The sequence below is a fragment of the Lepidochelys kempii genome, chromosome 6, assembly GCF_965140285.1.
Source record: "Lepidochelys kempii isolate rLepKem1 chromosome 6, rLepKem1.hap1, whole genome shotgun sequence".
NCBI lineage: Eukaryota > Metazoa > Chordata > Testudines > Cheloniidae > Lepidochelys > Lepidochelys kempii.
The window spans coordinates 41,423,310-41,440,153 of NC_136385.1; the positions used below are offsets into that span (position 1 = coordinate 41,423,310).

The 16,844-nt window shown below is 39.2% G+C and overlaps 1 protein-coding gene across 7 annotated transcripts in view; it reads right to left on the bottom strand.

The window, feature by feature from the left end:
* HIPK3 (homeodomain interacting protein kinase 3) overlaps positions 1-16,844 on the bottom strand; it is a 154,537-nt gene that overhangs the window by 26,418 nt on the left and 111,275 nt on the right. For 6 of the 7 annotated variants that reach the window (XM_073347706.2, XM_073347700.2, XM_073347701.2 and 3 more), the window contains 7 exons: positions 16,495-16,618; positions 9,220-9,339; positions 7,315-7,401; positions 5,852-6,036; positions 4,645-4,804; positions 3,908-4,031; positions 3,073-3,180 (listed from right to left, as the gene is read on the bottom strand). In XM_073347706.2, the coding sequence (XP_073203807.1) occupies positions 3,073-3,180; positions 3,908-4,031; positions 4,645-4,804; positions 5,852-6,036; positions 7,315-7,401; positions 9,220-9,339; positions 16,495-16,572 (862 nt within the window). In that variant the 5' untranslated portion in view covers positions 16,573-16,618. The remainder of the gene's footprint in view (positions 1-3,072; positions 3,181-3,907; positions 4,032-4,644; positions 4,805-5,851; positions 6,037-7,314; positions 7,402-9,219; positions 9,340-16,494; positions 16,619-16,844) is intronic. The other variant, XM_073347703.2, reaches the window with a different exon arrangement.

Consider the following 16,844-nt stretch of genomic DNA (forward strand, 5'->3'; position numbering starts at 1 on the left):
GAAGGAAATAATCTGTGCATAAAGTTATATGTTTAGCTCAAATAGTCTATAACATTTTGGGCTGGTGTACTCAAAGCTTTCAGAAAGTTCTGAAACCCAGGATAGAGGCAACAGCTATGAATAACATAGTTGGTAACACCTGCTGGCTCTATCTTTATCTTAAGAAAGGGTAAGTTTTCTTGGGTTCTGAATTTAAGTAAAAAGGCTTTTCCTCAGCCTATGTCTATTGGGGTCTCTATGACTTCCAGTTGGTGAGAGAGAATTAAGCGGGATTTAGCATAATTTACAAAGAACTCCTTAACACCTGCAGCTGTCATAATGATTTCATTTTCCCTTTCAAAGACTGGCCATTTTCCAACAAGAACACATGCCCTCTCAATATAGGTGCATTGCAGCAATGGGTAACCTCTTCAGAGAAAAAACAAAGATGAAAGAATACAACCAAACTGAAAACCAACACCCAAGTGTCACCTAAACTGTCTTCTCTTCTCCATAGTTGACAGTGACTTGAGATGAGAAAGACAGTTCTTGTCAAAACAGTTTATATCTGATGGGTTGATGTTAAAAAATACAAACAGCAAAAACTAGAGTCTCTTCCCATAAATATCTACTGTCAGATTCCAGATACTGTCTGATACAAGTCCTTCAAACAATAAAACCTCTGTTTACATGAGGTGCATGTGCTTGTTTAGGGGAATAAAGCCTAATCTATGTTCTTATATACATGTAGAAAGGTACACATCCCTGTGGTATTCCAGCTGTTTTCTAGTCTGCCTCAGAGGAAGTACTTGTATGCTAACATTGTCACCTCATCGGCTATCAATCATTTCCAATAACTGGGTATTAGGCATTATCTGAAGATTTCTTTTCAGGAATTCCAAAACATCTATCTCAAATGGATGTTACAGAATTATTGTAAGGAAAGGTTCTGCCAACTTGTTATCTCCTTCCCTTAAGGACAGTGCAATTTAACCAATATCCCCAAAGGTAAGGTGGAATAAATTTTATTGATGGTGCTGCCTGTAGGTGCATATCAAATGCTTAATTTTGGTGTTCATGTGATAACTGTAAATGGTGTTTTAGCTAAAGATAAGAATAAATTACTAAACTTAAAACTGATTGGTTCCTCTTCATCTCCCACTTCTATATTTTTTCTCTATAAAAATCCATTTTCCTTTTTATGTCCTGTTTGATTTCCCCTCCCCCTTCCTTTTTGTTGTTTTCTGTCCTCTTCTTCTGTATCTCTCTTGCCCGTCCCCTTCAGCACTTCTCCTATTGCTTTCCTTCCAGGACCCATCTTACCACACTGTTCTAAGACCCCTATCCATTGCTCACCCTTACAGAGATATGCCTCAGAGCATGAAGTTTCCACAAGGTCCACTACCCCAATTCCACTGCTACTCCATGCTCCCAAAGATAGATTCCTGAAGAGCATAACGAATCTTCTGGGATAGCCAGTTTCCTTCACCAGGCCCTGCATGGGCTGCAGGATTTTCTGGCCTGAAAAACCATAAGCCTTAAGAGTCTGGAATTGCACATGCCAAAATATCATGCAGATGCATGAATCATTTGGGACTTGGACTCTCAGACTCCTGTGGGCTACAGTCATAATTCAGCTTTTAAAACATTGTTGGAGTATTTGGCTAAAGATGAGTATCAGAATTATGATAAAATTCTGACCTAAAGCTGAAATTTAGAACCATCATAAAGCTAATACAGAAGAAATCAAGGAATCAGTTATGTGCTCTAGACCTGAATTTAAGGTTCTCATAGTAAAAGAAAAATTCATTCTGGGGGGAACTGGACACAGATCCTTACATCTAAGTCACTGGCTCAGATCAGGCTTAGAGTGACTGTTCCTACCATTTTTCAGACTATTTTGCCAAAAGTAAAGCATTCTGCACTGAATATTTAGGTTTCATACTTGTTTGGGCGGCTACCAAGTACAGTGGTGTCCAACATTTGACTCAAGATTCCAAGTTGCCCTGAGGGCAACTCTGTTAAGATTTGTATTTAATTATGAATTAAAAATATATTCTGTGAATTGTAATTTTTAATCTGAAATATTTGGAAGATCTAGATGGGTTCCCTACCAAGCTGTGGAAGCCCCTAAGACAGCAGGATAGGTGCTCAACTGGCTTTGCCAGAGTCTAAGGAAGCACCAGCAAAGGACGGCCCCCTTCTCCTCCACAATTACCCAATGATAGCCTAAAAGAGGAGAACCAACCACCAGTTTTAACTCCCTGATCCTATTATCCAGCCCAGGTTAGAGCTAGAGGTTGCTCAACTTGTGCGAGCTGGCTACTATCCCCACGAGATCATGAGCCAGAGAGTAGCATGCTCAAGGTACTCTTCTTCTCCACCTGACCCATCCTATGTGCCAGGAGTGATGGGGGAGGCATAGGAGCTCTATGCATACTGGAGATTCTCCCACAGTGGGAATTCCTTGCAAGGAGACTTGGGGGTGGGCTTCTGCTGTGTCTGTGCTGCCCGAGTAGCATAATGGGAACACAACAGGGCAGAGAACCTGCTACAAAGCATAGTTGTGGCCACCTGACCTTTTTGAAACAGTATGTTCAGGCTGCAATGGTCAGATGCAACTGTCCTAATTCATCATAATGACACACAGTAATTGTAGGATCCAGCAGAGCGGTAATTACTCAGGATAATTATACATGCTGTCTCCATGGATCTCCAACATTCCTAACTGAAACCCCAAGAGATTTCTCCCTATTTTGCCCAAACTTTAAACCTATTTCACACATGCACAGCCTTAAGATCCCATGCTGTGATCATCCTCATTTAAGATGGGGAATGCACAGGACTGCTTTGGATCTAGACCCTGTCATTCTTTTCAACTGGTAAGCAGGTTGCTGTTTGACATAAACAACACTCTACCCACACCAAAAGTACACTGTTCATGTTAGACTGGGGACAGAAATCAAATCTTGTTCTCTGACATTATAGAGCACAGTATCACATTATTATTTACATCTATGCAGACATATCTAAAAACAAGAAAGTATTTCAGATTTGTGCTAGAAGCATAGCAGTTCCAGTTCATAGCAATACCTTTTGGCCTGGTGCTAGGATCTCTAGTTTTAAGAAGACAACATCTGCCCTGGAATCCCACAGGTAAAATGAGTGAATGAGCTCCTAAACTGCTGTAAGGAGAAAAAACTGACAATTGGATGTTAGGACATGGTATACAGACCTTCCTTTGGGCTGCCTTAATAAGTGGTTTCTGCAACTTTTGAAAGCTTTGAGAGAACTCTAAATCATGTATGCTTAGAGTCACATATAACCAAAGTTGAGTATATGCAACAACATTTACCTTCACAAAAATGAACTTTATGAACTACACTATATTTTATGTCTTAACATCTGCTATCCCACCAAACATGAAGGCATAAATGTAAAAGGTCAGAAAATTTAGCAGGTCTCTCTCAAATAAGATGTATGTGCTTTGCACTATAACGGTCTCAGTCAAATCTAGTCTGAACAGAGACCATGCTCTGCTAGTCTCTCTCACATCATAAGTTAAAATATCTCAGCTTGATCTATTCTACATATTACACTTCAAAAGTACAACAGGGCAGTGGCAGAAAGCTAGCAAAACATTTTGGAGAGGCTAATAAATTCTTGTTTTAGCATTCAATTTCATTCAGAGGGCTGTGGATTAAAATATGAGGAAAATTCACCTAGAAATGCAATGGCAGGACTCCCATTATCCAGATAGATTTATTTAATCAAAAATATTTCCCGTTTCAGTCTGGGGAGTTTTTTTTATAGCAGAACTGTAAATTTCTCAGACAAAGTTTATAGTGAAATACAGACAATTAACGACTCCAGTAATAGCTGCTGCTTTTCAAAATTCAGAAAATGAAACAATTTCAGTTAATCCTACCTTGGATAGTTGGGGGGCATATAATCAGTGCCTGCTGAAAAGCATCATTGCAACCAAACTGAGCAGTTCCTGCCTGCAGTGGTATTCCATGATGTAAAACTGAATGGGCAGATGCAGTTAATGCCTGAAACAATAAATTTAGCATGGATGACCACATTAAATGAATGTATATTTTATTATCATCTCTCTCTCTCTCTCTCTCTCACACACACACACACAAATACAGAGCAAATAATTATTAATTAATTCCATTGAAATAGAAAAAAGAAAAGGAGTACTTGTGGCCCCTTAGAGACTAACCAATTTATTTGAGGATAAGCTTTCGTGAGCTACAGCTCACTTCATCGGAAAGCTTATGCTCAAATAAATTGGTTAGTCTCTAAGGTGCCACAAGTACTCCTTTTCTTTTTGCAAATACAGACTAACACAGCTGCTACTCTGAAAACTGAAATTGAAGTTTCAAAACATTTCAGATGAAGAAATACCATTTGACCACTCGAGGGCACTGTAATAAAGCAAACCACTTTCAGGATGACAAGTCAAAACCTAAACGTTTTTGAAATCAGGCTTAGAAAACTAACTTTTTCAAACTGAACAAAAAGTGAACAACTCTAGAAAGGGGGAATAAAATGTACATAAGATTTTGCAGCTATTGTCAAATATGATGATTCCTGGATCATATTCTGAAATCAAAATGAGAAACTAAATTAATAGAGCTAATAGCCAAAAATTCTTACCTGACTCCTCACTGTGCCAATTTTGGTGAAGTTTGCAGTCAGATTAGTAGCTCTGCCTGAGGCAACTGGTCTTATAAGTGGCGTTTTATTGCAATTACTTATGTCATATGAGTTTGATCTGTATTTGCAGACATCCATGATATGGAAACAAGATTTCACTCTGTTAAAAGAAGAGAATTTTTTTATTTAAAATTTCCATTTTAAAAAGTATAAATTAATTAATTCCACTGGAGGAAGGAGAAATGGTTCGGAAAACGCAATTTCATGATTAACATAATCCTGCATCTTTGAAGGAAGTTAGACTAGATGACCCTTACGATCCCTTCTAACCCTATGATTTTACGATTCTGTAAGGCAAGATACAGCTAGAATTATGCTTATGAGCATCTCTTCTCTAAAAACCCAAAATTCTTACAATTAATGGTAAACCTATTGAATCTATGGTTTAATATCAAGAAAGATAAACTGTAACTATTTTCTGCTTCTAGTGTCTAACAGTATTGCTGAGTATCTGCTAATAATTGGGGTATGTGCCAAAAGAAGGTTATGGATTAGACCAGGGTTTCCTCAAACTTCATTGCACCGCGACCCCCTTCTGACAGCAAAAATTACTACAAGACCACAGGAAGGTCAAAGCCTGAGCCCGCCTGCCCTGGGGAGGGTGCCAAAGTTTGAGGGCTTCAGCCCTGGGCAGTGGGGTTTGGGCTTTGGCTTCAGCCTCAGGCCCCAGCAAGTTTAACGACAGCCCTGGTGACCCGTGACCTACTTTGGGGTCCCGCCCACAGTTTGAGAACCGCTGGATTAGACATATGAAAAGTTCTCTCCTTTGTTAGACTTCTGTGTATCTATTTTATTTATCTATTTATTTATTGTTCAAGTATCTATTTCTAGCATTTTAAAAACTTTAATTGGGCTTGGGAATTAGGGCCTGATTCTATTAAATTCTGAACACCAATTCTATGAGAATGGAGGGTACTCAGTTCTTTTTAGAATCAGGCCCTAAGATTATTGGTGCCTCAGCATGGGAAATTTTGTATTCTAGGCATCTCAACACTATACATACTTAGCATTCTATAAGTTTTAAGCAACAGAATATATATATATATACACACACACACACACACCACCCCACACACATCAATTTGACTGTAAAGCACTGTTGTAGGTCTAACACTACACTGTTTTATTATTACTGTATATAACATACTGGTTGCTATGTGGAAAATCTAGGAGATGCTTCATGGTAACAAAGGGATGGTTCAGTGTCTCAGCTGGAGTAATTCTTAAATCAGCATCAATCAGCAACATTTTCTTCAACAGACTGACAAATTCTCTTCTATCTGCCTTCTCTGCCAATAGGTCACTTCCTTCCAGATCCATCACCATGTTCACCTGGCATGGAACAATTTTTTAAAAAGTCAGATAAAACAAACATGCATACTGATAATACTTCCTTTGGTTCCTTTCATTAAATTTTTCCACTTCAAAAAACTAACATGTATTGCTTTTAAAAAGTAGGGCCAAGTGAAATATTTGGAATTTATTAGCTTGTCCAAACATGTTTATCTTGGGGCTAATGAATCTGACCCAAGAAACACCTTTCAAGATTTTACTGTATAAATAACTGCTCTTCTGACAGTACCTGCGCACTAACATCTATTGAAAGCCTTATACCACCTATCATTCCAAATTTGGGATTTGAAATTTAACAGTCTGTTTAGGAGGTGGAGATTAGAATCCTTGAAAAAGAAACCCAGTTATCAGTAGTACTGGTGCCCGCACCTGCCTCAAATCATCATCCCTGGAAGTGTTTTCTTTCAACTGATACATTTTTAATCAGTGATGCTCACTCAGATTAGGGAACCCATGTGCCTGACATACGAGACAGATGAGATTCTCTGTCTGCTTCCATGCCACTGGAAGTCTCTCAGAACTAAGTGGAAGATTTTGCCAACCTCTGAAAATGGAGGAATAAAAGATTCAAAGTAACAAAAACCACCAGATCCTCTTACTTATTTTTGCCTTGAAAGTGGAAAATACTAAATAAATGTTAAGTATTACTCTTTTTTTTAAGGTTGAGCTGTGAGAACAGAGCTAGTACATGAAGAAGACAATTTCAAATGTGTATAGTAACACCAGTCCTAAAATGGAATTGAGTATTTTCTCAGGATGTCAAAGAAGAAAGAGGGGGAGGAGATTTCCTTTTATTAGTGATTAAGGCATATAAAGCAGTAGAAGTATAAGGATGCAGTTTATTTAAAAACAAAAGGGTTTGGGAAGCTGTCAGTGTCTCTAGAAAAAGGATGAAGACAAATGATACTTTTACTATAAACAAAAACCTAGATATAAGAATCATTTTACCTAGATTGGTAGATGTTACAGTAGAATATGGAATATACTGCACACTATTTAAGATCTTTTTCACCAGGACAAATGTAACTGCACAACAATCACAGAACAACAAAAGAAGACGAGATCTATGCACCAAGGAAGTTAGACAGGCATAGATGGACTGTTTCCACAGAAGCACACTAGGCAGGTATGGATGAATGGAAAATATTCCCAGAATGAACTCTAATTCACAAAATCTAACTGATAAAAGTTTAAAAATAAATCATTGTGCATCTCTCAGCAGTATTGCTTGCAAAGGAAAAATACTTGAGAACTCACATGCACTATATCATCCAAACTGTTGAAAATATACTTTCTGGCCTCTTTAGACTTCATCCCTGTCTCTGTCTCATGCTCTTCCAGTGTCTTAAAAGGGAAAAAAACAAACACTCCGTCAATTAAAAGGACACTGTTAGTATAAAATATTTAGTGTTAGTAATCACACTTTAGACAATTGAGAGACTTTAATTTGACATTTATTTCACTGTTATGCTTTTTGCTGACTTTTTGTATTTCAGTCAGTTTAGACAACAAAAATAGCCAATTTCACTTCCTGGCTCTTCTGAATAATCACAATGCTATACTACAGTATCTGGTTTGCAAACAACTCAGGAAATAGCGAACATCTAACAAAAACATGCTTTATGAAAACTTTTTTATTGGTATTTGGTTTCTTACATAAAAGGTTTTTGTTTGTTTGTTGTTGGTTTATTTTACACATTCACCTACCACTAACTTTTGGAACTAAACTAGGTGACAGTATCACTTTAAATAGAATCATGCCCCTTTCAATTTCTCTCTTCTTACAGGGTTGTTGTTTCTGTTTTGTTTTCAAGTACATTTTATTTGTTCAGAGCTACAGTGACAGAGAAAGTATCTGAAATATTAAAACATCATAAACAAATAAGGCCTAAAGGACAAGTATATACACCAAGACAGTAGCATAATGAAACTAAATACCTTACTCCTCACTTTCTGTTATAATTTCCCCAAAATAAGTAAATAAAACAAAGCAACACCTGCGTCCCACTCTCATCCTGCAGTAGGGACTCTTGCATGATCCCAAAAGAAAAAAACACCACTATTTAAAAGTACATTAAAGAGAAGCTTCCTCAGCATATTATCTAGACTAGATTCAGCAATGTTTTTCTAACAATCTGGAAAATAGTTCAGCTGTGCTCTCCATACATCAAAACAATTTCTCTTTCCTCTCCCTCCAAAGAGTAGATTGTTTAGTCTGGTATGGGAGATTTAACAATCTTAATATCCAGAGACAGAAGGGTGACTTGTCTTGTATCCAACATAAAAAGATACATTCTCTAGCCAATAAAAGCCCCATTCACCTCCATTCATACTGAAAGAGATCAGATGGAAGTTAAAGTGAGATCCAACAGAAATATCAAAGTTGGAGACCAGGAATAACCACACTAAAGCACTTAGAAAGCTCTAACATAACCTGGGTCCAAAAGGCATTAATTTGTGGACAATTGCACCAACAGTACACCCAGTTAGCAATCCTCACTTTTCATTTTAAACATACTAAGCAAAATAAACCAAACAACTTACTATGGAATGATATTTTATTTTGCTACTATTGCTTCAGAATTTCATGACCATTCACCAAGATTTAACTCCATTTGTTATCTGTACTTGGCTCTTTACTCAATACTGCCTAAGCCTTTGTGGGTCCCACTCCAGAGATAACATGGGAGCTACTTAATTCTTTATACAGCAGAGAAATTAAACCACATAGGTCTGGGCGGTTGTCTTCACATACAGCGCTACAGTGCAGCTACACTGATATAGTACTTTAGTAAAGACGCTACTACGCTAAAGGGAGAGCTTCTCCCATTGGGGAAGAGGATTAGCTATGCCGACCGGTAGTAGCTATGTTGAAGGGAGAAGATCTCTCGTTGACATAACCCTGCTTATGAGAGGGATTAGGTCATTATAACTACATCACCTGTAGATGTGGATTTTTCACACCCCAGAGCAACGCAGATATACCAATATAGGTTTGTAGAGTAGGGCTGGCCTAACATTACTTAGATAGAAGACATAATTCTATCTTAGTTTTGCAAATTTGTGAATAAGATCTCCATGTTATAAATAAGAAACCTTAATTTGGCCTATGTGGCGTATGTATGCATTATACTATTTTTTCAAGTATTTAATACTTTTTACCTTTAACCTCCAACCAGAATATGGTGCATCTGTTTCTCTACAGAAAAATCTTGCAGTTTTCGTTCCCATGTTCAACAACTGCTCTCCTGGCAAACCTTGAGTCTGTGAAATGTAGCGAATCTGGAGGAGGAAAAAGTAGAAGGAACTTAACTTTTTGTTTTCAAATCATGATCTACAAAGATAGAAACTTGCACTTTGTCATTTCCCACACTAAAAAATGCAAAGAGGACTAAGAGTGGGCAAACAACTCTTACGCAGGAGAGAGTCGGTACTTTAAAAAGTTGTGTATTGCTCTCTCCAGGTATTAGCAGGAGAAACCCCTAAATATCCAAGGTTTCAGAGTAGCAGCCATGCTAGTCTGTTTCCACAAAAAGAACGGGAGTACTTGTGGAACATATAGTAAGAAGATATATATATACATACAGAGAAGGTGGAAGTTGCTATACAAACTGTAAGAGGCTAATTAATTAAGACGAGCTATTATCAGCAGGAGAAAAAAAAACAAAAAACACTTTTGTAGTGATAATCAAGATGGCCCATTTGTCAACTGTTCCATTCTGTGCAGCCAATGAAGTGGGCTGTAGCCCAAGAAAGCTTATGCTCAAATAAATTTGTTAGTCTCTAAGGTGCCACAAGTACTCCTGTTCTTTTTGCTAAATACCCAAGCATCTAAACTAGTATAGTTAAACAAAGACATAATTTTGGTCAGCAATGAGTCTTTTATTTACATTACTTACTGGTTCAAAACTACTGCAAACTCTGCAATAATCATGACTCCATATGTATGGAATGCTCTCCGGGAGCAGTTTCACAAAGTCACCATCCTCCCCTCATTCAAATCCTTATTAAGAGCTGAACTGAGGCCTTACAGATAAGCTCAGGAAAGATGTTTGTTCCATTCAGAAGAGGAGAGAATGACATGAATACTCAGTTTTCCCCTTAGAATGAACATACAAGGCACTATTCTTCTAATAATTCAAAAATCATATTTGAAACCAAGTGATGCATGGGGGCCCAGCACAAGTAACATTTTACAGTGGGATGGGTTAGGTGTATGCCACAGTTCTTTCAAAAGGTATTAAAAGAATTTCCACACAGTTTAATGACAAGACCATATATATCCACAGTGAAAAGAGGAGTTAATTTTTTGTTCCATTTTCTCCGAACATTCTGATGATTGCCATTTTGCAAATGTGCTATATAAAAATGTTAGACCCCTTTTGATACAGGTATTAACTCCCCACATTCCAGCCAAATTTCATTTGGCTACTCACATTCTACCCACCTAAAATTGTCCCTGTGTTTTCAGTTAGATACAGTATTCTTTGGAAGTTTTTCACTTCCTTTATACGTTGTTGTGCTCTGTTACATAGTGAATATGTGTTTCACTCCAAAGAAGGCTGCATTTCAGCAGTGAGTGAAATTTCAGGATATTGTTTGTCAAGTACTTTGGAATCTTCACTATATAGGGCCTGATCCAACATCCATTTAGAACAATGGGAGTATCTCTGTTGACTTCAGTGGACATTGTATCAGGTCTATAACTGTCTACACCAAGATGTTTTACTGTAACAAGCCATTTACAACACACACTTTGCTTCTCTACAAAAGAAAAAGGACACTAAACTTTCTAACTACTACTTGCCACAAGAGGCCACAGCAATGGTTCCCTCAACCCACCCAGCAATATTGTTAACCTATCCAACTATATTCTTAGCCCAGCAGAAGCAGCTGTCCTATCTCGGGGCCTCTCCTTCTGCCCCTCCACCCCCACGAACATGATACAGTTCTGTGGTGACCTAGAATCCTATTTTAGATGTCTCCGACTCAAGGAATATTTCCAACACACCTCTGAACAACATACTAATCCACAGAGACCTCCCTACCAACACTACATAAAGAAGGATTCTAGGTGGACTCCTCCTGAAGGTCGAGGCAGCAGACTGGACTTCTACATAGAGTGCTTCCGCCGACGTGCATGGGCTGAAATTGTGGAAAAGCAGCATCACTTGCCCCACAACCTCAGCCGTGCAGAACACAATGCCATCCACAGCCTCAGAAACAACTCTGGCATCATAATCAGAAAGGCTGACAAAGGAGATGCTGTTGTCAACATGAATACGTCGGAATATGAACAAGAGGCTGCTCGGCAGCTCTCTAACACCACTTTCTACAAGCCATTACCCTCTGATCCCACTGAGAGTTACCAAAAGAAACTACAGCATTTGCTCAAGAAACTCCCTGAAAAAGCACAAGATCAAATCCGCACAGACACACCCCTGGAACCCCGACCTGGGATATTCTATCTACTACCCAAGATCCATAAACCTGGAAATCCTGGGCACCCCATCATCTCAGGCATTGGCACCCTAACAGCAGGATTGTCTGGCTATGTAGACTCCCTCCTCAGGCCCTACGCACTCCCAGCTACCTTCGAGACACCACTGACTTCCTGAGGAAACTACAATCCATCGGTGATCTTCCTGAAAACACCATCCTGGCCACTATGGATGTAGAAGCCCTCTACACCAACATTCCACACAAAGATGGACTACAAGCCGTCAAGAACACTATCCCCGATAATGTCATGGCTAACCTGGTGGCTGAACTTTGTGACTTTGTCCTTACCCATAACTATTTTACATTTGGGGACAATGTATACCTTCAAATCAGCGGCACTGCTATGGGTACCCGCATGGCCCCACAGTATGCCAACATTTTTATGGCGGACTTAGAACAATGCTTCCTCTGCTCTCATCCTCTAATGACATCTTCATCATCTGGACCCATGGAAAAGAAGCCCTTGAGGAATTCCACCATGATTTCAACAATTTCCATCCCACCATCAACCTCAGCCTGGTCCAGTCCACACAAGAGATCCACTTCCTGGACACTACAGTGCTAATAAATGATGGTCACATAAACACCACCCTATACCGGAAACCTACTGACCGCTATTCCTACCTACATGCCTCCAGCTTTCACCCTGACCACACCACACGATCCATTGTCTACAGCCAACCTCTGCGATACAACCGCATTTGCTCCAACCCCTCAGACAGAGACAAACATCTACAAGATCTCTATCAAGCATTCTTACAACTACAATACCCACCTGCGCAGGTGAAGAAACAGATTGATACAGCCAGAAGAGTTCCCAGAAGTCACCTACTACAGGACAGGCCTAACAAAGAAAATAACAGAACGCCACTAGCCGTCACCTTCAGCCCCCAACTAAAACCCCTCTAATGCATTATTAAGGATCTACAACCAACACTCTCACAAATCTTGGGAGACAGGCCAGTCCTTGCCTACAGACAGCCCCCCAACCTGAAGCGAATACGCACCAGCAACCACATACCACACAACAGAACCACTAACCCACGAACCTATCCTTGCAACAAAGCCCGTTGCCAACTGTGCCCACATATCTGTTCAGGGGACACCATCACAGGGCCTAATAACATCAGCCACACTATCAGAGGCTCCAGAGTAACAGCCGTGTTAGTCTGTATTCGCAAAAAGAAAAGGAGTACTTGTGGCACCTTAGAGACTAACCAATTTATTTGAGCATAAGCTTTCGTAAGCTACAGGCTCGTTCACCTGCACATCTACCAATGTGATATATGCCATCATGTGCCAGCAATGCCCCTCTGCCGTGTACATTGGTCAAACTGGACAGTCTCTATGTAAAAGAATAAATGGACACAAATCAGATGTCAAGAATTATAACATTCATAAACCAGTCGGAGAACACTTCAATCTCTCTGGTCACGTGATTACAGACATGAAAGTTGCGATATTACAACAGAAAAACTTCAAAACCAGACTCCAGCGAGAGACTGTTGAATTGGAATTCATTTGCAAATTGGATACAACTAACTTAGGCTTGAATAGAGACTGGGAGTGGCTAAGTCATTATGCAAGGTAACCTATTTCCCCTTGTTTTTTCCTAACCCCCCTCCACCCTTCCTCAGACGTTCTTGTTAAACCCTGGATTTGTGCTGGAAATGGCCCACCTTGATTATCATACACATTGTAAGGAGAGTGATCACTTTAGATAAGCTATTACCAGCAGGAGAGTGGGGTAGGGGGAGAGAAAACCTTTTGTAGTGGTAAACACCCATTTTTTCATGGTTTGTATGTATAAGAACATCTTCTGTATTTTCCACAGTATGCATCCGATGAAGTGAGCTGTAGCTCACGAAAGCTTATGCTCAAATAAATTGGTTAGTCTCTAAGGTGCCACAAGTACTCCTTTTCTTTTTGCGAATACAGACTAACACGGCTGTTACTCTGAAACCTATCTATAAATTACCATTAGTGTAGAACAGTGGTTCCCAAACTTGTTCCGTCGCTTGTGCAGGGAAAGCCCCTGGCAGGCCAGGCCAGGCCGGTTTGTTACCTGCTGCATCTGCAGGTTCGGCCGATCGCGGCTCCCAGTGGCTGCGGTTTACTGCTCCAGGCCAATGGGAGTTGGTGGAAGCGGCATGGGCCAAGGGATGTACTGGCCACCACTTCCAGCAGCTTCCATTGGCCTGGAGCAGTGAACCACTGCCACTGGGAGCTGCGATCGGCCGAACCTGCGGACGCAGCAGGTAAACAAACTGGCCTGGCCCGCCAGGGGCTTTGCCTGCACAAGCGGCGGAACAAGTTTGAGAACCACTGGTGTAGAAGGTATGATAGGTGTTATAAAACAGTGAATATTATTAACAAGCCACACCATCATACGATAATCATATCACTTCACAACCATTTGTTTCTTTTAAGTACTGCAATTTTAAAATGTTGGATCATCAGAAATATTAAAAAGTGTCAAGGATTTGACTTAAATCCTTAAAAACATGACAGAGTAACCAAAGCTAAATCTTCCCTGTTACCTTTGTCGGATTTCTACTTATTCTGGGCCAATTTTATTTTGCAAAAAATATTTACAAATGGTTTGGGGGAGTGGGTATATATAAAACAATGACAGTAGTATCTAGAAGAGCTCTTTAGGGGATTTTCACTATTCAGTTCTAGAATGCCCTAAATAGTACCTCTCGTCAGCTAAATATTGGGTGAAAAATAAGATCCACTTCAATTTAGGCTTAAACAGTTTCTTTTAGCCTTTATTTTGTACATTTTAAGATAAATGTATTATCCCCTATGAATTACTTATACATGCAAAAACAGATAAGGCAAGAAAGATAATCAAACTACCATCCTCAGGGACAGGACGACTCTCTTTAAATCCCTGGTTTCTATGTTTGATTAGTCTTTCCCTGTGTCTCCTCCACTCTTTTTTGTCAATCACCAATCTTTTACCCCTTGTTCCATAACTTTACCAGGTTACCTCAATTGTGTACCTATCTATTCTAAACTCCTAATTAAAACATTCTCATGCATAAATTACAACTAACCTAAACTAATATTTTTACTTAACTTCCTTTTATCTGTCAATTTCTATCATCTATTCTCTGCTCTCAGTCCCTCTGGTTCCATCCAATTGCTTTCATCTTACTGGCCTATTTTTGTGGCCTTGGGTTTTTATTTATTAGCGGTCTTGCTGGGGGGAGAGGGTGGGTGTACCTGGAGCTCACAATTCTCTCATACTACTTTGCTTCATTCTGATATTTGCATAGATAGAGGATTTTACCGATAAGAGAGACAAACCAGGTTTCCTGGTTTACACAACCATGAAGCCTTTTCAGCTAAGTTTTGAACAGCTGCATCAGCAAAGAGAAATACAAAAAGCAAAAATTCCTTTATTTTTTATAATACTATATGTGAATATTCGTTTCTCTAACATTATTTAATATATATATTTGACTAAAATTAATAACATGGTTTTCTAACATTTCCCTGCCTTCAGGCATCTGACCCTTGGGCAAGTGCCTCACTTTACTTAGGGCTGTGTTGTAAGGTTATATAATCCGACATTTGTTTATTTTTTCATTGTGTGTTTAGCAGATCTCCAAGCATGCATTTAACTTTATGACACATAAGCATTATTACAATGATTGTTTCTTGTACTAGTAGCAAGAAGCAATAAGTAGCAACACCTTGAAGCTTAAATCAATAACTGGATGTTGTTTTGTAGATATTTCTCTCCCCAGTTAGTGGTAGGGAAAGTGAGAAGTAAACCTGCATGTCCCCTCTAAGAGGGCTGCAGTTTAATGGTCAATATGAGTTCCCCAGCTTAAGAGTGAAGCATCAGTAATGATAGTTGCCTCGGGTGTAGGTATGAGGAAAGGAGTCCCCACTCAAACTTTCTGTGGCTTTGTCCACCAGACAAGAGAGGCTAGAACCTTGGTCAGAGTTGTTATTTTAGCAATTATGTTGACTTTTTTTTTAGCGAACATATGGAATGAAGCCAGGTTTGGAGGCAATAGAGATGAAGCCTAACAAAGGGCAGCACGTGTGCACATAAGGACATGTGGCTAAGGAGGAAAGGCAAGTTCTGACTGAAGTCGAAGGGAATAGGGAACTAAGAGGCCCTGAGCCTTAACATGCTGACATTGCCACAAATCCCAATGACAAACATTTTATTCCCCCTTCCCCCACCCCCAAAAAAACTATAAAATGAAGTACCAAGAACGTACAAAAACCCTTCAGATTTGAGACAGAAAACTGCAGTACAGGTTGAGCCATAAGTCCTTTAACAGTCAGAAGGAAATATGGAGGTTATAGCATGTGCTGTGTCTCCACTGCAGAGATGGCACTCAAAAACAGGGCATAACCCGGAAGTCTAGAGTTTTGCAGTAAGAACACAGATCCCCACAGTGGAACAGAGATTTCAACATGTATCTTTAAAGAAAGGATCTGTATGAAGACTAGAATTTAATTCCAAGTAACAGATTGTGGGTTACAAAAATGAGAAAAACTTACAGTATTTGATGAGGGATGTACACCTATTTGTCTCCATATCAACAATATTTATCTAGAATGTTGCAGAGTACAAATAGGGTCAAATTATCAGCTGCTTTAAATAGGCATAACTCCGTTAATGGGTCAATGGGGCTACGCCAATTTACAGAAGCTGAGAATCTGACACACAATGCCTAGCATAGTACCTCAATACTTTGAGCATTTAGTATTTTCCTTCAGAAAATTTTAATAAAATCAGAAGTAAATTATTTAAGTGGACTCTTTCACGTAATCTAATTCCATTAAACAATGTAGTACAGGTTTATCTTTCACATGAGAAAAATCACAGCACACGAATTTAGCCTAGAATAAAGAAATGATGCATTCTTTTAAAATACAAAGTCATTCATAAAGCTATTCTACTACCTGGTCGTATTCCAGGGCTCCTGGATACAGCGGCCACCCAAGGAACAGCTCTGCAATCACACACCCCAGCGACCACATGTCTATGGCTTCACAAAACGGCAACCCCAGTATAATCTCTGGTGCTCTGCAAATTAAATAAATACAGTTATTACATTTTTGCCTTTAAAAAAATTAAAAAGTTTATCATTTGAAAATGTGCTATTTATGTCTTAAAAGTAAAACCTTAGGGTTTTTTTTTCTTTTCAAGATAATCCACATTAGAATATTACAGTAGCATTGAAGAGACAATTTTTCCATGCCAGACCTATATATTATGCTTAGGTTATTATATTCCTGCATTTTCTACTCTG